Consider the following 22,096-nt stretch of genomic DNA (forward strand, 5'->3'; position numbering starts at 1 on the left):
TGCAGCAAACCAATGCGGTTAGTTCGGTACATAATAAAACAAACAGCACAAGTGATGATTTTATTATTTGCATTTATTACCTGTACGCATACCAACTCACATTATAGTAAGATATTTGCAATAATTTACAAGTTGGTCATAATTAAATAATAAATAAGAACAGGGAACGATGGCACCACGAACCCATGATTTTTCGAGTGACCTGTCCGATCATGTTCAGACACTTCTTTTGCCAACTACATCAAAATGTCATCTGATGCATATTCATAGAGTGAGTAAAGGTATAAAAATTGGAGTAGTATTTTGTTTATAAATTATATGTTATGATTACTTCGTTACAGACATGAGAGTATTAAAATGAATTCGCAATAAAACTCTGGAAAATTTGAAGAATCTTTGAGTTATGGCTAAAATTAAATCTGCTCAATTTGATGACTCCCTTAATCACAGAATATTGCAGAATATAAATCAAAATACTCCCTAGTTATAGAAAGAGAAGCATTATTACAGAAGACGCAAATTCGGTAGAAATTTAAGAGTGCAGCTGGCAGAATTTACCTGAAAGAAGCTACACAATCATATACGCAAATTCTGCAAACGCACGGTCGCACACACAATCATCTCCAAGCATGCATGCCATGAAAAGGAGCTGAGACTGCAAATGAAAGTATTATTTAACCAAGATCTATATTCTGTGTTTGTTTACTATACAGAGTGTCAGGGTGCGCGTGTTTATGTCTGTTTCTACAGGGTGTGTGTGTATGTTAAAACTCGGCTCCATTCACACAACCTTTCAGAAATCTAACAAACATCCACTGATAATTCATTTGTTATGATAATCTCAGCACTGGCTTCTTTCCGTCTACAATACATGGAACTCAACAATTTTACAATGGAGTAATGATTTTCATTACTTTTTATTTTATTCACTCATTGCCTCTCTCTTGCAGAATATTTGACAATGATTACATTCAATTTTTCTGTCCTCTCGTCCGCTTTCAGCTCGTATAGCAATGACACATCTCAAACAAGTAAAATGAGTGGACAACACATTACTTGATGATCCCCCCGGACAATTTCACTTTGTATAATCCACTGCAGCACGCTTTCCCAGCTGCCTTAAGAAGATACAGTCACGATGACTTGAAATGTCGCAAAAACACATTGAATCAAAAATTTCTACACATTCAGTTTTTTTTCACAGAACTATTACTTTAATTTGGATCAAAATCGTCAATGTCGCGGACAGATTACAAAACTCCCTAGAGTATAAGGTGTTAAAGGAAAATAAGGCAATCAAAACAGGCTGACCTAATCGCTGAAGAAAATAATGTACACATGTTATCCTCAGGGAAGTAAATCTCTAATTATAAATACTTTTGTTCATTCTTATAGAGCAGCTCTAATCCTACCGGCAAACCCGATGTGATTTTGATGGCCCTCCCATCCTATCTACACATTCAGAGGTTGGATTAGAACAGGAAATCATTATTCACTTGTTTCTTTTTTTAAGTAGTGATGCGGTTGCATATCGTGACGAAAAAGAGACGCAGACGAGTTTCTATTTTAACGATGTGCCATCAGAAGACAGCGCTTCACACAAATACCTTGGCCAATGCATCTGCTCCTGCACTTGCGATGTATGGCTTGGAAGGGTGGAAGGCAACGTCATAGATACTTTCATCAAACTTCTTTCGGTGAGCTGTAATTTCTTGGACACACGTTTTATTGTCCAAATTCCACAGCCTTATACTGCAGTCATGGCCTGGAAAGATTCCCATATAAATTTCTCATGATCAACCAATTGCCAAGCCACTTACTTCCTGAGAGAAGGTAAAGACCGTTAGGATCTATAGCAAGACTGGTGACAGCATCCAAGTGGGCCACCATTGAGTGGACCATTTTCCCAGAAACGTTGTCGAAGAATCTGATGTGGCGGTCCTCGTGAGCTGTGACGGTGAGGGGCAAAGTTGGATGCGTCACGACTCGATTGATTTGTTTATCTTGAGAAATGTTTTCAGCCTGCCTCATAAAAATTTATTAGCCCATTTTGTCGAAACATAGCCAAGACAAGAACATTACCTGACTGGTTTCTAGTCGGGTGACAGGTTTTCCTGTCTCCAAATCGTAAATTACACAGTGGGACGAATTGTAAGCTGTAACCATTTGATTGGTCTCGTTGTGAACGAAGTCTACAGAAGTTGGCTGTCCATCTACAAGGAATAGGGTGCACAGTAATATTTTAGCCAGTTTATATATGATTAACGCAATCACCATCTGGAGAAGAGAAAGTAGATAGGAGTGGAACTTTGTTTTGAGGGGACCAGAGGCAGACGAGTCCATCAGCGCCACATGACAGGAGCTGCATGCGTTGGTTATGGATGCTGAGACCCCACACTGCATCTGTGTGACCAACCAAGCTGCCAGTGAGTACGCTGGGGTCTGAAATCACAACAACAAAAATTCATTAATACGACCTTTCTATTTGCCAGCTTGCTGTTTTTGTCGCTCTATAAAAAATTGTTGCAATAGTAAGAAGTAGTATTACTGTTGATAGATGCCAATGTATTGAAGTGGGCACTAGCATACGAGGTTGCCATAATATTTCAGTTGAAATTGAATGCAGCTTTCTTGAGGTATGTTGCAAGCTGTTTATTTTTCCGTTTTTCTTTAGAAGTGTCTAGCTCAACTAGTTGAGCAGGATATTTTTATAAGAATAAACAGCTGTATACACCAAATAAGCTTAATTTAAATTCAACATTTAAAAATTAAGTAAGTATTGAAATAAAAAATATAGCAATTCACATGTGTATCTAAATCTTAACTTAACCAGGCTAATTTTTGCAGCAATTAACAGCTGAATTAAAACACCTCACTTCTTTGTAATTGTCTAAGGCATGTTGATTTAACAATAAAATTGATTTGTTGATCATGGATGTCAACATAATATCAATGTAGTTCTCAACACAACAACAGACGCATCAAGGTTTGGCAACTGTCTTTGCACTGTATAAGAGAAAGCAGCTCAAGATAGCGTTGAACAATGATATTATTTGTGAATCAAGTGGTATTTTTTAGCATGAATGATATAATTTCCTCTAATTAACCTTGACTTCTCCAAAAATTATGTTTGGTTACAGGCCAAATATTTGAAATATTGGTAAAGTATAAAACCTAATCAAGTGTCTATTGATCTATTGAACATGAAGGCGTCTACACCTGGTTTAAACTGCAACTAGTGATGAAATTGAAAAAATGTTTAAATGCCAAAGGTAATAGCAATATTTATGCATAATTTGTCCTATTTTTAGAGTGTAACGGTGAGAGCCCACACAAAATGAGTCAATTAGTTTAACAGGTCAAGATCACATCAAATACAGCTCCTGGCACTTGGCACTTAATTCAGAATATATTTCAGTGCCTGAGCAGTTCTACTCAGTTCAAAATTATTGTTGTTTATTCTCATCCAATTCAATAGTACATTAATGGTACAAAAATTGGTAACAATTAGTCACCATTTCTTTCGATTGAAAACACCAAAAATGTCATAAAAAAATGGAAAATTCAAATTCAAGACCTTTTTATCCATATACTGCCTTTTTTGTCTCTATTCAAGAGTTGCATTGACTATTATTTTGATTATGGTGCTAGGCTGGTCTACTGATGAGTAGACTGGATAGGTAAAAAATTCTAGAACAAAAGGACTTACCAAATGAATCGTAAGGGTCGATGTTGGGGCTGGGCAAATTCCAGCATTGGATCAGTCCATCCAGCCCACCACTGTAGCACTGCTCGCCAGTGCCACTCATAGTCAGGCAGAGGACTGGACCAGTGTGTGACCTAAAGGTGTACAGAGGCTCCACGTCGAGGGAAGCTGACTTCTTAGCAGGCACGGTTTTCTGCAGATTCCACAGTTTAAGCGTGTGGTCCTCGCTAGCTGTGATGAGGACTGGCTCTGTTGGGTGGAAAGCAAGAGCGCGCACTCCGTCAAAGTGGCTCCGCAGTGTGTACTTTGCGTTCCACATCTTACGATAAGCTTCTTTACTGGATGCAATCTGCTGAGAAGGTATGAATTCCTCTAAATAAGCACGCTGTCACTTAATATAAAATAAATAGACCTACATCATAAGCTGCTTCTGCTTCATTATTGACTGTAAGCTGTGCCAATTCACCCAGACCCAGTGAGGAGTCCAGCCCCTCATCATCCCCCAAGGCGCCCATTGGCCTTCTTGAGCTCGTAGCAAAACCCATACTTGGCGAACCACCTGAAAGTCCACCCGTGAGTCTCAACGTCAAAAATACACCCAGCTTGACAGACCTGGAGCACGGAGTTCATTTTGTGCATCTTCAGATTCAGTGAGCAAGTTCAGCTCATTCAGAACTTCCTCAGCCTCCGCGTCTACGTCATCAGCAAGACCCTCGTTCATCATCAAGCACTGAAAATCAATTTGCAGCGTTAGAACGCCAAACTGGCAACAAACACAGATAGACGCACTTTGTTCTTCCGCTTGGCCGTTTTCACATCATCTGTTTCATCATCTTGCTGGTCTTCCAGATCATCGCTCATGTCATCATCATCATCCATATCAACATCAGGCGAAAGAAACTCAAAATTGGCCATTACAGCAGCTTCTGTGTCCAAAATCATAGCTTCGGTGATTGATGAGGATTGCGTCTTTTTAGCTGGGGTTCTTCTGCCTTGGGTTTCGCTGGCGCGTTTGTTTGAGGATTCATTGCCATTGACTGCCGGGGAAGAATTGTTCAAGTTTTCTTCACATTCAGCATTGTTGTTCAAGCCAAGGAGTGAACGCACTCTGTTTGAACGGACATCGAGGATTGTATCGGCGTAACCAATTTCTTGAAGGTACCTAATGCGAAACCATAAAATTAGTACCTGACAGTTAGTGGAGTGGTTGAAATCAAAGTCAAAGCTTACTGTCTAAGTAACTGGCGGCCCTGCCTCCAACTGATGTTGCTAACAGATGTGAATGGTGCGTCTGCTTCCAGCTTGGCATCAGTCACAACATCATCAAAAACAGGAGGTTTCATGTCTCCTTGTTGCAACTCTGTTCCATATTTAAGTTTGTGGAATTTTGCCCTGAAAATGAGGATTTATTCAAATTTGTAAAATAAAAATAAATCAATGTTCACCTCTCTTGTTTTAAGGCGTATTCCAGCATTTTAATCCTCCTCACGAGATCGCTTTTGACATTTTCTTGTCCCTTCCTTTCTCCCTGGAGGAACGCTATTCTGGCCTGTGAACAAAACCCATTTCAACCCTCAATTTATTTCATTGTTTACAAAAATGGCTGATGAAAAACAAGACGCTCATTAACACCAAACCGGACAATGGCGTTGCTGTTCTACCAGTCTAATTTATCTTCCAGTACTTGCATCGTGTCAAAGACCGCGGAGAGATAAAAGAGAATCGCCAATCAACAATTAAAAGGTGCAAACTCGACGATAAAATCGACTGATGACCGCCTTTCAAGGGACAACGCCTTCCGCTTTTGACTTTTCCCAGATGCCCAGACGTCACCCCTTACACACCGCCATGGCCTCCAGACAAAGCCCCGTAGAGAAAACGAAGATACAATGTTTAAACTATCAAGCTGTCTAATGCAAATTATGCAAAACCGAGTGACAAAATTACCTGAAGCTCGGCTCTTTCCACTTCCCATTGCGATCTTTCCAGTTCGAACTTTGCCCACTCGTGTTGGATGAAATGCAGAATTCCCGGTATCGAATATTGTGTCCTTTGACTTCCATCGTCGTTTTGTTTGTTGGAAACATTGCCACCTCCACTTGGATCTAATTGTCCATTGTGATTTTGCGACGAATTGTCTTCCATCCCAGGCAAATAATAATAATCAGGCACCTTCATGACATGGCCGCCATTACAGCTACTAAACTTCTCGTCCTTTAATTTTTACAACGCTAGTCAAAACGATGCTGGACAGATGTTCGTCGAAATTGTTGAATGATATCACATGGATTTTAAATTGAATGATATTACTTAAAATTTATTATAGCGTGTACCTGATAACGTCCCTAAAAATTATTAGCTATAATATCATGAAACCTAAAGTATGAAATTTGAATTTCAGCGGGAAATCATTTCATGTCAGAGTTGTGAGAAAAGGTGCTGATGCTCACACTCTCAAGCAGAGAACAAAATTGAAGCAATTTTGTCAAATAATATAAGAACTATTTTCAAATTATCCTTTGTTTATCACCAATTTAACAAAATAACATTAAATTTTAAATGTAATAAAACAATCGTGCAAAATTATATTCAAATTTGTAAGCACAGAATGATAGTGCGCATGTCAATTTTATTTTTATGATAACATTACATTTAATTCACAAAGAGTTCAAGGGCGAACAAGTTTAAGAAACCTGATCCTGAAGTAACCTGATATTAAGGAAGGATGAATCTAGCAGGAAATTTAAAATGATTTTATGTATATTATGCCATATCTTTTGCACATTTTTCAAGGTTTTAGAACTGCGACTTTTTCCAATTGCTTAGAGCGCAAGCAAAACTTCATAGATGCTGTTGACCAATTGGCAACAAGACATAATTTTTAATACATTTCCATGCAGACCATCTATTAAGACTTAAATGTTGAAATCATTTTGGACATGAATGAACTTAAGACCACGAAGTATTGTACCCCTACACATGCATAAATGCCTTACATCAGAGAATGAGATTGTAAGTTAGACACCAAGTGCTTAAGAATAAAATAATACAAGCTGCTTAAAAAGAGTTGATACAATTTTTGAAGAGGTTTACAAGAACTCGTCACACCAATCATTTAGGCAGTTGTAACAGTCAGTGGATTGCTTGGTATTCGCACTACAGGTGTCCTTTAGCCAGTCAACAAATAGTTCTTGGTTCTTCTTCAGAACAAGGTATTGTCCAAGAACAACATATGCCTGTAACAAAGTAAATTTAGTATTCAATTCAACCTCAAACAGCATAAAAATTGACAACAACTAAATATGATTGCTATCAATGTACATTAAAAAATGATAATTTGTTGTTTCCTCTAGAGTAAAGAGGCAATTATTTCATGTCAAAAATGAGGCCAAAAATCCTGTTAAACCGCCCTAAGAATTGAATTAAAAGGATTGTCAGATCCTAATCTCTGATTATATGACACCTCTGCCTCTGTTGCCAAAATTGATACATAGTATAGATCTGATACTAGATACCAGTTTGAATATTTGCCGCTAATTATAGATAGATTTTATCGTGTGACAAACAGTAATATGTACATAATCATAAAAACATGACTTTGAATCAACAATTTTTGAGGATGAAGCCTAGATTCCTTTGAAAACTACCGCTCTCACCTTGTCAAATCCTTTTCCTTCCAGTCTTTTGCCCAGAACTTCACCAATTCCTGCCAACTCCGTCACAGGCTTCTCGCCCATAGGCTCTGCGACGAAGTTTTTGTGTTTCTGGGACGTGCTTGACATTTTTCAACCAAAAGAAACCTGAAAATGACGTATAGTATGAGTCAGTTGTAACTGATCAAGCTGGCGAAAACGTAAAAATTCTTAAGTGAGCTTGGGTGTTCGAAAAAGAGGCGTGTGAAGTGATTGCTAGTTTAAAACATGCTTTCGGTGAACGAAAATTTTGAGTCTCGTAAGAAGTAACGTGAGTTGTTTTACAGACATGTTAAATATGCCAGATGTGCTTAGCCCGACAGAATAGATTTATTGGAATCTAGTTGAATCAATATGTGCGAAAAACTGATGCAAAACTTACTGAAGTCAAGAATCAACAACCACGCAAATGTCGTTTGTCGTTTTATGTTTTCAATTTTAACAGCCGTTGGTTGGTTGGGCACACGCGCTGTGATGGGAACACTAGCGCCAATCACCAAACATTTTTTATACAAAATTGTAATAAACTGAGAGCGGCAGAAATCTAGAACTAAAAGTAATCCAAATTAAATATAAGTGATGGCGGTAAATTGAAATACTCTCATAAATGGAATAATGTATGGTTTTTATATCTATAGACAATCCATGAACAATCTCTCGACTTAAGTCTCTAAGACTAATGCGCGTTGCAAAACGAATATTTTATTTTATAATATGAAAAATCGCAACGTGTTGTACAAAAAATCTGGATGTGGCAGACCAATCTTCATACTAGTATGTTAATAAAACGTACCACAGAATATTGAAAATTTTCTTCCTCACATTGAAACACAAATTTGAGCATTAATATCGCTCAAGTTTGAGTATTGATGCAAAATCCAACCCTTTGTCAAAGGATACTGGGAAAAGGCGCTGACTCAGCAATATGTCAAATTTTATACCGTTTGTCAGAAGTTACTGGCAATCGTCGCTGTCAGTAAAATTCAAAAATGTAATAAGATTAAAGAATCAATCCTTCAATTTTTCTTTATAAAATTGAAATTCCATTTTATCATATTAAGATGAATGTCATGTTTCCAGCTTGAGACGGATAAAAAATTGTGTCACCTTTCTCAAATGATTTATAATTTATAATTATCAAATTTAGTATTTTACAGTTAGGAATTTATGACAAGGCCAAATTAATATTCAAATAATATTAAAAAAATTATTCTTCATTTGTTACAACAAGACAGATTTCAATACATTTCTTGCTCTCGTTAAAAGATTGATGGAAGCCACTTCATTTGGCTTCTTTTTCAACATTTTCAAGATACCAGCTACTTGTCTTCTAGCCGATGAATAGGATTCGTTGTTGGCATCAGAAATCACTTTCATAAAATTAGCAAGAGAAGAGCAGCAGTTGATACGGTCAATCATTTCCTCCATTGATCCTGTCATCTTGTTTTCAGTCTTTGCCTCTCTTCGTGGTTTCTTTTTTTGGGCTGTTTCTGCAAATTGTTAATAAGATTTTTATATTCGAATAAAATACCTTGAAATTTTACCATCCTCGACGTCAACAACTTCTACTTGCTTTGGTTCAGATCGACCCCTTTTCTTCTTTTTCTTTTTAACGTGGTCAAAGACAACTATTTCCTCATGGCGTGGGACTATTTCTGAAAAATATATGCGCACACCTAAATTTTCAGGAGAATATTTTTTTGAGTCTTGTTGATCCCCCCTAAGCAGTGTAGAAGACACATCTCAAATAAATTAACTGTCAGTTTTACTTCTCAATCTTCATTTAAAATAACTCATTTATCTATCTACCTCCTTTGTCCTCTGTGACATCTAGTATGGGTTTAACATCCTCAGAAGTCTCGCAAGCATCCCTAGTTTGTTCAGATTGCGCTGTACTATCATAAAACTGGATAACGTCATCATTATCTTCATCTATTTCTGCGGTCTTTCCGACCAAGTTGAATATTTTGGAGCTATCGATTCTTTATGTTAATATTTTAAGTTACAAACACTACAATTTTCACTTGCCTCTCAGTGGAGATTTTCTCTTTCATCTTGAAAGGATTTTCCACGCACAAGGCCTCTTCTAGTGATTTTGGGAATTGGAACCCATCAGGTGTCCAGTTGGGCCCAGAGAGCTTAAGGAAGTCCAATGCAGTAGCTAGCCCATTGTACTGTTTGCAGCACTTCCAGCTCAGCCTCGAACAAACGTGACTGCAGAATTTGAATTTAAATTGAATCAATCAAAAATGATGGTATCAGCTCTTACTTCACTCGAGATGCAGCTCCGAGAAACACAGAAGCTGTTGACCAAGAGTGACCAGATTTAATTCTCTCAATGAAGTGAATACCAGATTTTTCAGAGTAGAAGACTATCTTCTCCAAGATGACCACAAACGCTATCAGTTGGTGCAAAAGGTGTTGCAACATCTGGCAAGACGGAAGGTAAAACGATGGCCCGAAAGTACTTTCAGGCAAACAAGACATAAAGTTTTCAAGCACCAATTCAAGGTTCAAAAGTTCTAGTTTCGTGGAAAACCTTTTGATCTGAAAAATTGTACCAATAAGTAGTGCATCACATTGAATTAAAAAGTTAAACAAACGTTTCGGAAGAATCGGAAGCCAAGGTCCAGTCTCAGCCGGTTGGAGTTTCTGTAAATTAGCTTATCGACTAAGCTAACCTCAACTTTGAAAACCTTGTTCAAAGTAATCAGTTTCCTAAGTTCCTCACATTTACTCTTCAGGTCTCTCACAACTGAAAGGATTCAAAAATCAAATTAATGACCCTAATTCCTTAGCACTAAGAATTGATTTGATTTTACAACTATGTATGTAGCTGTCTAAAAAATTTATTTGTTAAACAAAATTATGCCAGTAGAAATTATTCCAAGACAAATCTTTAAGTTTGACTGACGAATTTTTATCTAGGAATAAATACTCAGCAACACTTTTCTTATTTTTTCACATGAGGAAACAACTTTTTTCGATTTGTGCAGAATGTAAACTTTTGAATTTTATATTGTTAATTGACATTATTCCTCGCATTTACCAGCTGCTGACAAGTTGCATTTGATGGTGCTTGTAGCTGGTGCCTTGGCATCAAGATTGTCTAATATAAGTTCCATGGCTTCGCTGTTTAAATCCTCAGATTTTAAGGTTTAAGCGGTTCAAGAGCCTTCCACAGCTCAGCGGCTCAGTCAGCTGTCAATCTGTCTTATAGTACTTTCAGTACATTTCAGTACGACGTTTGGTGAAAATGCTGTACACAACGTGTGCAATGCGTTGTATTCTGTTTTTGCTGCTCGTCCTCGCGACGTGTGTTTGTGTTTTGTGCTGTCTGAGTGGGCGGGGGCCGATCCAGAATCCGAATATTCCGATTCCATGTTCCGAATTCCAAGTTCTTCAATGTTTGCGTTCCTCCATCCCAACAACCACAGCCATTGACGGTATTTCCACTTCCACTTTCCGGTTGATTGAAAAGTTTCACTGATTCGCTAAGAGATGGCGCGAGAGTTGATCTTTTAAGCCGCTCTCTTCTCACTATTTGACTTTGCGGACTTTGCTTTTGATTCTTCGCCAGACCAGCTCAACATAGATGACAGCGATTTATTCGTGTTTCGCGTTCGATTTATCAGTGGCTTAATTTATGGTCCTTCATTTAATAGCTTAAATTATTAGGATTGACAAACGAAATTTTTAAACACTAAACCAGTTCATGATTTTAATGAAAAATAAAAATTCATAATTATTAATATTAATTTCCACCAAAATTATAAGAGCTATTGAGTACCAATAAAATGCTTTATAATGAAACATTATTTGATATTTTAAATTTTTTTTCTGATTCTTTATCTACCAAAAATAGAACTCAACTATGATAAATAAAATTACCGAAAATTAAACTTTATTTTATGTCTTTAAAATACAATTATGGCATATTCCCATCTATTTTATTGCAAAAACTTAAATACAAAACTGCGTTTTCAAAAATAAGTTGTTACATGATTCAACATTGTTTAAAAAAAATCAAAAGATGAGTTAACTGTATATAGTTTCAGTCTATCATTAAAAACGTAAATTAACTTTCAATTTTGCCCGCATATTGGCTAGGGACCTCTTCATATAAGTTGATGCCCGCTATATTTTCGATATTTTCAATTAATACTTTCAATTAATAAATTTTAAACCATGAGATTTAATGTGAAACCTAGTATTATTTTGTGTTAATTGATAACCTGCTTATTTTACTATTTATATATATAGCCATCCAACGTTAAATTCGTTTGACCCACTTAATCAGAGAGCTCTTAAATCACAAGGTCGTCGAGAACGGTCAAGAAGAATGCAAATTTTATTGCTTGCACGTGGATGCCATATAACAGAGAGAGCGCCTTATTTTGTCAACGGCACTAAACTAAACGTAGTTTTCTTTGAAATTCATAAATTAGTTAATTAATTAAATTTTCTTGTCACATTCCAATATCTTCTAAACGACCAATAAAAATATAAGAGAATTCTTCAGAAGTCATGGTCTATTAATGTAACTTAATTAGTCAAAAATATTAGAACACAAAAAAGGTCTAAAAATCATGTATTTAAATGTTTTATTAAAATAATTTTCGCAAAACATTGAAATGGTTGAAATCAGAATCAGTTAATGCAAAGCACCTGCCCAGCTATTATAAAACAGTATGACTTTTGATTCATGCAATGATAATTGTCAAGCTTCGGCTACTCATTTTGTAAAAATATCTTTTTTCTCCTATTTCATATAAATTTATAATGTTAAAAATTACGTGATGGTCAGAGGCTACTGTGGAGTACTGCCTCGCTTAGTATAAAATGCTCCTAATTACACTCTATGTTATTGAACAAGAGTGCTGAAATTTTCTGCAAGTCTACAATCAGATTCGCACGAAAGATTTCGAACAAGGTCGAGTGAACTGAGGAAAAAACGGCAAACGTGTACACTCGGCTTGATTGAGCCGAAAATTGCAATTTGCCATTGCACAGAGAGGTGTAAAGAGAGGGGGAGGGGGAGAGACCAGTCTGGCGGGCGCAAAACAAGTCATCTGCGGATGACCGACCGGCTCTGGCTGGCTTGATCTATTTCTGAGCAGCTAATCAGGTAAGATTACCCTGAAGTAACAGTCTGGTGGCCACGGGAATGCCGCCTCTCGTCGGATCCTCTTTGCATTCAGAAGCTAGTGTGGCGCGCGCGAAAAAGAGCGTGACTCACAGCACAATGAGCAAGCCGCTTTTGAATCGCACCTCGGCCAGATGCATTTCTTCTAATCACACTGCTATCAAGTGTCAGTCAGAATAAATTTCACTGGCAGTCCTTCATACAACGCGTCATGCTGACTGTCTGTCTTGTCTGCCCACTGGAATTACACACAAGTGCAGCTGTCTATACGGGAAATTTCGCGCTTCAAAACCTCGCGAGGCGACACCAAAACCCCCGGCAGTGGAGCAGAATGAAGAATGACGCGTTTCAGGGCGTCGTGCCAACCGGCCTGCTAGACGGCAAAAACTTGCTGCATACGCCAGAGATGGTTTTAGCCCTTAAAAATAAGTACTAATTTCTAAAACGGTTTATACAGTTTTAAATACGGCGATACATCAAAAAAGGGAATAAATTGCTTATTCGAGCTTCAATTGGCAATGAAACGAATTTTGCAAGCCATTTCATTTGGTGATATTTGAAGCAATAAGTTTAATAAATAAAGCAATGTGCCACGGTTTCCTTTGGAGGAGGATATTTATAATTTATCTAAGTCCAAGAATGCATGGCGTTGGATAAAAATTGGTTGAGCCAATATTTGCACCATTTAGTTTAGAATAGCTGAGAATTTAATGACTGATATAAGGTATTTTTATATCCTCTTTTCGTGTTACAATAACCAAGCACAAGCATTCAAATATATATATGATAAAAATGCAAATGAAACGACAACCCACCTCTATCCCAGCATTTCAAGACTTGTTTATTAATTATTTGTGTTAACATTTTATATTATCTGTTTGAATCATCTCTCTTTCCAGGAAGAAACAACTCTTTTTGATCGAGTCAATTTCACCTGAACGTGGTTTTTAATTTTCACTTTGAATATAAAGATCATGAGAAAGCAATTGGGGACTAGTCAAAGAGCCGAAACTAGATTTTTTCATTGCAATCCATTCTGCGGCGGCACACCTCTTTTTAGCAGACAGGAAATTCCATTGACCACCGCAGAGAACACATTCTTTTTCACTGAGAGAGTGTCTTACTTTGCCGGATTTCGCTCTTTTGAACCGTTAGCTGGGACAGCATCCAGTTGAGATGAAATTGGATGTGAACAATACCGAGCGCAGCCATTGCACACCAGCGGCATCCTTCTGTCGCGATGAGTGCGCGCCAGCAGCACCACCAGACAATGATAAAAACAAATCCGAGGGAGACAATCAGGAATGAGCCGCTCCCGTTCACTCGCCCAGCATTTTAGTGCAGACACGAAGGCATTTTGACACCCAGCATCCGAGAGGCAGCAGTTCACAGTCAGCGTCGCCTTTATGTTATAAGGCAGATGCGTTCCTTTGCACAACTTTGAAAAAGATTATGCTGCCCAGGGTGTTGGATTCTAGCCGATTAGAGCAAAAGGATCTGCAGTTGTACCATAATTCATAATTTGCAACACAATTCTTTTTAATTTAAAGCTCGATTTTGTGTAATTTGATCAATAAATTGATTTTAAAAATTCCAAAATGTGTTAAATTGAAGCTAAAATATTCAAATTTTGCCCGTTTGCAAGGGGACTGTAGGAATGATGCCTGGGCCGAATGGGAATGACTTTAAAGTAAACTGAGAAAATCTGACTAATTGTAAGATATTTTTCTAAATTTGTTTTTACGTCGTTTTTTAAGATCTCGGGGTGTAGATGCAAGACGTCCTTCACTTTCAATTGTCAATCTTCGATGTTATTTCTGGATTACATTCTGATAATGTGCGCAGACCCGTGAATAATTCTTTCTTTTCGCTTCAACTGACCTTCTAATTACGCCAATAAAATAAAATAAAAACGGAATATATTTCATTACGACACGTCTGAAGGGAAAATCGTAAGAGCATTCCTCGGATGCAGCTGGCTGGAGAAGACGCATTGCGAAAAATACATTTTTGCAAGAAATTTGAGCTTAGTCATGCGCACAAAATGTTGTGTAACGAGTCATTTGAGTTTGCTCTTAATTTCCAAATTGCCGGCACTATTACATTCGACATTTAAGGCACACGGCGGGGCACACAGTTTATTGACCCAAAAGCTGCACGGCGCAGACAATTTGCACGCAGAGCCACATTGCTCTAATCCACCTCCCCGCGAGAGATGTTTACCAGCGCTGTGTGTGCGCGGAGCGACGTCGACATACCGGCCGTCCTTAGTCATCTCGGCCCCATCTTTCGAGTTTTTGTGCGTACTTGAGAATCGCTCGCGAGAGCACACGACGACGACGACGACGACGACGTCGAGGAATTGCATTCCATGCGATTGAAGAGTATTTTTAGCGGCACACAGGAGGGCACAGTCCGTGCCAAGACGATAAGTGGCTGTAAAAAGTAATGCAAAGAGCGACAGAGATGATCTACCACAAGCAAAAATTTATTTTCAAAGGCTAGACGTCTGTGCGGTGCTCCACATAGAGGTCGGACCGGCAACGCAACTCTTTTGCCAGCAGCGGCTCAGCTCTCCGCAGACGTTTTCAATATTCGCTCTGCTTTTGAATAATGCATCGCGGCTTTTAATGTAGACCGGCGACGGATCGATGCAGCTGATCTATTTGCCTATCAAATACAACGCTCTATTGAATTAAATAGCCCGACTCGCTTTTGGAATGCTGCTCTGTGAGAAAAAAATAATAAATAAACATTCTTTTGAAGCGCGCCCTGCTGTATTTATTCGAATGAGCAATGATATCAGCTTTTATTTATCAATTCTACGTGTGTATTGGGAAGGAATAAATTTCAGGGTGGCCTTTGATGGAATGCAATCAAAATGCTTAGCGGAGAAAATCGGGTTTGACATCATTGGTATATTTTTTGTGTAGACCAAGACTTAGTCTTTTTCGGTCTGTACCCAAAATACGTTTTTTAGATTGTATTATTTGTTTAATTAAAATACAACCATTCATTATTTCATAATTTTCTTTCTTGTTGAAATTACGATCATCATCCTGGTTTTCGCCATAAAGAGTTTACTGTAGGAAACTCTTTTAGGGATGGGGTAGTGAGGAAAAATAGGAAATGAGGGAGAATTAGCACGTTACAAACGCTAAGGGAGTATTATTACCAAAAAAAATGCGAAATTTTGATTTTATTATTCCAATTTTGAAAAAATTGCAATTAAATTTTGCAATAACTTTTTTAATTTAATAAGTTTTGCAATAGCTCTTGGTCTGTCGAGTCTCTTACTAGATTTATTATTATAAAATCTAAATGTGTATTTTAATGATGGAAGAAAGAAATAAGTTTTGCTATTAACGATTAATTTTTCTATTTCTTTTGGCAGGTTTATGCAACCCGCCTGGTGGGAGTGCTAGTGCAGGTTGCATAACTTTTTTATGGACTGGTGTTGTGCCACTTCAATTAAATGTTACAAAACAGACAGTTTGCTCATTAAAAATATCGCAATCCACTCGCCATCCTCTACGCAAATCCTCCGGGAAAAGGGGGACATGCGAGATTCTGCGTGCTTATTGATCGACGCAGCAAAAGTCACGACAGGTCATGAAAAGAATTACGCCTCCGTTTTTTCTGCAGCTCAGCAGCTCTCATACATTTGCTGAAAAATAATTAGCCCTGGCAGTAATCCCAACTAAAAAAAGAATCTTTCACCAGCACTGAGAGCAGCAACGCCGGCTCAAGGAATAATGCCGCCCGTCCATCAAGCGCCGTTTTTATTTATCACCACTGCAGCTGCAGCAGATCATCACTTTGACAAAGGCGCGTGACTTCGTGCTCGCGTCACGGGTTTCACTTGCACCTTATTAATTTGATATGACAATAAAACTCGTGAGATAAAGTGCAGGCTATTCCGTGTACACTTGGAATTTTAATCTGCGTGCAATGGTTGGATTTAGTGTCACCCGTGTCAACAAAAGATTTTGAACCTTGATACAACACGCCATTAAAATGTATGAGAAGAGATCTTCTTTCATTACTTTAAAGAAATAAACAATTACGCAAGTAATTTTATGAATTTTAAAATTATGGAACGACTCTCTCCATGGATTAATTCAGGATGGATAGCAATTAAATAAATTTTGAACCGATAGAATTAAATAACACACTCGCATAATGTTACTTATCAGCAGCAATTTTCCTCCAAAACAAAATTCATACCACCGTATGAGTTGCAGAGACTAATTCATAATGATTCACACAGAATGTCAAACTCAGGCTAAGTGTAAGTGATTTTTCATTTCAGGAGATACTTCAGTTCTTATTAGAGTGTATTTCAAGACCAAATTTTTGAATTGTCTGGAACTTTTCTTGCCGAAACTGGTATTGTTCCGGTATTGTTTCTGAAAGGAATATTTAAAATTTTCTTGTCTTGTATTGTTTTTCAAACCTTCTTGTTTTGGTATTGCTTTTCTGACAAAAAAAATCTTGTTTCGGTATTATTTTTTTTTTTTTTTTGAAAAAATTTCTTGTTTTTGGGATTTTTTCTGGAAGACATCTTTTTTAAGTTGTATATTATCAAATCTTACTTTAGCATTTTAATAAAATTGTCATTTTGCTTGATTAAATATATTCTAAAACTGAAACTAGAGAGGGGACCAGGGACAGGGATTACAGGATTCCCGTCCCGTCCCTGAGGGACGCGGGTTGAATTTTTTTTTCAAGACAGGGGTGGGACGGGACAGGGACAATCTTCAGCGGGACGAGGGACAGTTTTATCGGCAGCAATGGCAAAGTGCAGCATTAAAAGCCTAAAGATTCTCACTTTGTCAACTCGAGGAGGAAAGAAAGCTATTGGGGTTCGCCCAATTTGCAATACGCAAAAATGCAACAGCAACACTGGTTTTTTACGCAAAAATTAACAGCTGGAAAACACCTAGTTTTGTTTTTGTCCGCATTTTTCCGAATTTTACCCCGAAAGAGTCATAAATGCAAAAATAGTCAGAAATTTTGGAATATTGCAATGAGAGATTAAATTTTCGGTCTCTTGGTATAACCAGTGCAGGGTTCGAAAAAACACGCATTTTTTTGGAAAAAAACCAACTGCATTGCATAAACCTTTTTGCGGATTTTTCTTCAATTTTTATTGAACATAAAAAATTTACACGACCAAAAATAGGGGTTTTTAAAAATTAGAAGAATTTATCTATGAAAATTTCTCTACCACCATAAAGAATTCAGGAAAAACAATATTCTTGTATTGCCTTTTCCAGTATTGTTTGGTATTGTTCTGGTATTGAATTTTGAAAAAAATCCGGCAAAACAAGAACAATACCGGAAATCCGGTATTATTTTTCGGTCTTGTTCTTGAAATACACTCTAAGTTCTTATCTTTGGTAATAAAAAAATATTGAAAATCAATGTCAAGAACCAACAAAGGAAAAATTTCCATGCTGGCGCGAGGACGTGCCAGTATTTAGGAGAGCTCCATGTGCTGGAAATCGATGTCATCTCACATTACGCACTTATACGATGCTTTCATTATTACAACCCGTTCCTCTCTTTTCTCACTTAAAGGAAAACACGAGCCGGCTGGCAGCACACGGTGTTAACAGATTATTTGCTCCTTTTTAATGATTAAGACATCATTTACTCTGCTTTTTTACTCGGTCGGCGCGGCAGCTCTCTTGAAACTCTCTTGAAAATGTTGCGAGACGACTTTCGTATTTTTAATGCCGAGCAGCAGGATGTCAATGGAAAGCAGCTTGAGAGTGGTGGCGGTTCTGTATAATATAGCCGCCGCTGCACTCTCAAGTTGCGACAAGTTTCAAATAATAAGGAATAAAAAACGTCCGAGAATAAGAAGTAGAAAAGAAGGAGCAGTGTCCCAGACAGACGAGACGAGCATATAGGTTCGTGACCTTTAATGAGCTCTCTCTCTCTCTCTCTCTCTCTCTCTCTCTTTCCCCATATGGAGACACCCCTTGTGTCTTGCATGCCCAGACTGCATCGTGCATAACATGCAGTCGCAAAGTCAACTTATGTTGAGTGGCACATCGTTCAAGCGTCAACGTTTTTTGTCTCGTCAAGCATAAATGCTCAGAAACATTTATTTCCTCACCTGATCTTCGATTCAGTGACATCAGACATCAATGTTTTACTTCAAGTGGAGCAAAATAATTTTTTAATTAAGAATTTAGGTTGGCCACCTATTATTCTGCAAGGAAAACTGACAACATATCCTCATAAAATATGAATAAAATTTCGAATATTAGATGTTTTAATATAAACTAGGCTTGTCATTTCTTGACCAAACCAATCAAATAGACTAATTAAAACCAACCCGAATAAATCACTTCAGGAGCTTCAGGGCAAAAAAATCAAAGTCAATTTTGTTCTTAAAAATGTGTGAACAATTTTTCTATCAAATATAAAGATATTTTCTGATATCCAGAGGGTTTGAAATACTGTAAATTTTTACAGAGAAGGTTATATTTGAACTCTTTTCAGAAAAGAAATCTTGTTATTTTATTTATTTTTGTTTATTCTAATTTTGGGCTTATTTTGTGCTCCTCAAGAATAATGACTAAATGGGTAAAAATATAAAAATAAATCGATCTCCCCTGATGTAAAAAAGGGGTATCTGAACAGGAAAACCGATTATTTCGATACAAATTTCCAATAAAAACGCCTAAATTGTGCGGAAAAACCTCCTTTTGAGTTCCCAATGCTATACTGTTGATTTTGTTTAAAAGGTCCATTCGAATTTATTGCTTAGATAAATACAGCTAGTATAATTTAACAATTGGATCGTCAAACTCGTGAAAGTCCTAAAAAGCTTTTATAAAAGCCATGACAGTTTTCGCTCGACAAAAGCAGCAATGTTTTGCGCGAAATGTCATTCAAACAAAAATCTGCTCCGCCCACGAGCATTTACCGATAAATTGTACAAAACCTTTAATTTGAATCGGAGGGTTTTTGCTGGTACTGGCTAGACAGTCAGAGATGTGTCTGGCGGCGGCGTCTCGTGCCCTATATATTGCCGCTCGCTAGCTCTCGTATGGTCGAGGGCGATGGCTTTTGCATAAATCAACCGCTCCACCAAATGCAGACTTGTGCTACGGAACATATGCGAGCGATTCATGCAAATGTAATTACAACAGTAGGAATTTTATGGCGTATGCGTGATTTTTTGTTCTTTGCATCTGCGAATTCACATGCGACACACGCACTAAAATAATATTGTTTTTTTCGTTTTCGATGTAATAATAATTGCTACCCGCCACATGGAGCATTCGGTAGAGTGAACGCAATTAATGCAGCAGTTGATGATAAATTTCAGCAGGGCGGCGTGTGAAACACATTTTCACTCGCTCTGGTTGCCATATCACCAGGCGACAGGCTGGAATTCCCTGAATGATATAAAACGAATATACAGAAACCTTGATGGCCGTGCTATCGCTTTCCATATTTTTTATTCTCACGCAAAGGCAGCCAAAATATGTGTTCCTAACGACCTTTAAATTCAAATTTTGAAAAAAAAAATGAAAAGTAGAATTTTGTTCTATATTGTAAATTGTAAACGTTATTTTATAAATGAAATTATTTTGCAAATAAAAATAATGCATATCAAGCATAAGCAGAAAAATCTTTAAAATTAATTCATTTTAATAAATCACTTTTAAAGGTCGTTACGTTGGAATTTCAGAAGTGACTCATGTTTGTTAAGCAACAAATATTTTGAGCTCTTGTCGACAGATTGGATTTCTTAACGACAAAAACATGAAATTACAGACAGGACCCTTTATCACTTCTGTGGCGACTTAAGTTAGAAATGCTGGTCTTGCAAGGTTTGATAAGAGCTAGCTATAGCGCAGTGAAATCTGCCTGGCAAAGCGATCATTTCGCTTGTACACAACACAGGAAACGACGGCATCCACCCCTCGACTAATCTGTTACGCGCTCAAACATACCATAGGCGTTTTTGTCTCCAGAAAAAGAGCACCAAAGCAAAGCAAAGCCAGCAGCAACAGCAAAGCAAGCTAATCTGAAACGCGTGCAGGAGAGCGAGCGTTCCTCTTGTTTAACTTTTGACCTACCCCTCCTATCTCGCTTGTCATTAATCGAAATGCATAGAGAGCAGAGAAGCGTCGCTTTGCCTGTCAAAGAGCCATAGCCGGCACATTTGTGAGCTCATTTGTATCTCGCATGTATCTGACTGTGAGAGAGCGTCTGTTTTTTATGCACCTAGGCAGCCAGCTCCTCGAAACGTCTGCGCTCTGATCTCGATTGAGATCTTCCACATGCGTTTCTCTCTGTGATGCGTTTATAGAAAAGGGAGCAGCTCTATCTCTCTGAAGACTAAAGTTCATCTCAGGCACCGTTCGAAATGAAGATTTTTGCAGAATTGTGTGATTGCGACGCTTTACGTCTTCTATGTAAATATAACCTCTAGCAAACGACGTGAAAGAGAGCAGAGAGTACGTTTTTGTCTGGCGTGCTCTCTCTCTCTCTCTCTCTCTCTCTCTCTCTCTCTCTCTCTCTCTCTCTCTCTCTCTCTCTCTCTCTCTCTCTCTCTCTCTCTCTCTCTCTCTCTCTCTCTCTCTCTCTCTCTCTCTCTCTCTCTCTCTCTCTCTCTCTCTCTCTCTCTCTCTCTTGATTGAAAAACGCTGACTGTTCACTCCTCGTGGCTGTTTTTGTCTAGCTGCATATTAAATTTTTCCTTCATTTTGGCAACAACTGTTTTCCCCCTGTTTCCTAAACTAAAATATTTCAAACTTAAACTGACCGCAGAGGATGAGATTTTTCAAAGTAGTGAAAATGGAATATTTAAAAAAAAATACAGTGTATTTTATGTGATACGAATTACAACATCTCAAATAGGAAATCAATAGGAGCTCCACTAATATATCCAAATTTGACAAAACCCGGAACAAGTTGACTCTATGTACATGTACACTAGGAAATTCCGGAAATTCAGATAGGATTTTCCTCTTTACAAATGTGCAGCCAAGCCAACTCGAAATTTCGCCTGTCAAATTTCCCAATTTTTGCGCCTTCCACCCGCGTGAAAAATCTTCTAAATTTTTTCTATGCTCTCCTTCCCCTTCCTTTCTTTAATATTCCTTAGAATTTAGCAGACTATATTTGTATAATATTTCAAGTATATATTATTCGTGCATTCGATAAAAAAATTAATACTGCCGCTACATTACAATTTTGTATTCTAATACGGAGTCCAAAAAATCTAGAATTTCCACCAACACAAAAAATACCGCCTTATTACATTGCCAAAAACCCCCTAACTGAAAGTTGCCCAATGATTATAATTGGTTTTTGATAGAGTTAGTAAATAATTGAGGGAAGTGATGCTGCCCCATAATCAAGCGAAGCTGAAAAAATGTCACTCTCATTATTTTAAATTAATTTTTCTTTGGGAAAAACGTGTCACGCATCATAATTATTCAATGCAAATTAATATTTGGCCAATTTTGTAAAAGTTTGCGTATGCAGAAAGTCTCTCCCCAATGTTTCAAAATTAGCCTC

At 37.6% G+C, this 22,096-nt stretch overlaps 3 protein-coding genes across 5 annotated transcripts; all 3 read right to left on the reverse strand.

The window, feature by feature from the left end:
- Positions 1-52: 52 nt before the first annotated feature.
- On the reverse strand, positions 53-5,933 carry Cka (Connector of kinase to AP-1). Of its 2 annotated transcripts, none has more exons than XM_065475849.1 (11): positions 5,654-5,933; positions 5,152-5,255; positions 4,937-5,098; positions 4,496-4,868; positions 4,319-4,436; positions 4,123-4,265; positions 3,710-4,055; positions 2,275-2,442; positions 2,083-2,213; positions 1,821-2,022; positions 53-1,765 (listed from the first exon to the last, which is right to left on the reverse strand). In XM_065475849.1, the coding sequence occupies exons 1-11, from the start codon at positions 5,882-5,884 to the stop codon at positions 1,596-1,598; spliced, it is 2,148 nt and encodes a 715-aa protein (XP_065331921.1). In that variant the 5' UTR covers positions 5,885-5,933; the 3' UTR covers positions 53-1,595. The 2 variants fall into 2 exon arrangements, with proteins under 2 accessions (XP_065331921.1, XP_065331919.1); XM_065475847.1 differs by having other exon boundaries at positions 3,710-4,058.
- A 356-nt stretch (positions 5,934-6,289) lies between these two features.
- On the reverse strand, positions 6,290-7,908 carry baf (barrier to autointegration factor). 2 transcript variants are annotated; one of them, XM_065475856.1, is made up of 3 exons: positions 7,781-7,908; positions 7,363-7,506; positions 6,290-6,942 (listed from the first exon to the last, which is right to left on the reverse strand). In XM_065475856.1, exons 2-3 carry the CDS (start codon positions 7,486-7,488, stop codon positions 6,796-6,798), a joined length of 273 nt encoding a protein of 90 aa, XP_065331928.1. In that variant the 5' UTR covers positions 7,489-7,506; positions 7,781-7,908; the 3' UTR covers positions 6,290-6,795. The 2 variants fall into 2 exon arrangements, with proteins under 2 accessions (XP_065331928.1, XP_065331929.1); XM_065475857.1 differs by lacking the exon at positions 7,781-7,908 and adding an exon at positions 7,688-7,710.
- Positions 7,909-8,596: 688 nt separating this feature from the next.
- Positions 8,597-10,836, reverse strand: LOC135934252 (uncharacterized). Its single transcript, XM_065475852.1, has 7 exons — positions 10,448-10,836; positions 10,002-10,153; positions 9,668-9,945; positions 9,427-9,612; positions 9,208-9,371; positions 8,943-9,053; positions 8,597-8,888 (listed from the first exon to the last, which is right to left on the reverse strand). Exons 1-7 carry the CDS (start codon positions 10,521-10,523, stop codon positions 8,620-8,622), a joined length of 1,236 nt encoding a protein of 411 aa, XP_065331924.1. The 5' UTR covers positions 10,524-10,836; the 3' UTR covers positions 8,597-8,619.
- Positions 10,837-22,096: the final 11,260 nt, after the last annotated feature.

This window comes from Cloeon dipterum, chromosome 1 (assembly GCF_949628265.1).
Source record: "Cloeon dipterum chromosome 1, ieCloDipt1.1, whole genome shotgun sequence".
NCBI classification, from domain to species: Eukaryota; Metazoa; Arthropoda; class Insecta; order Ephemeroptera; family Baetidae; genus Cloeon; species Cloeon dipterum.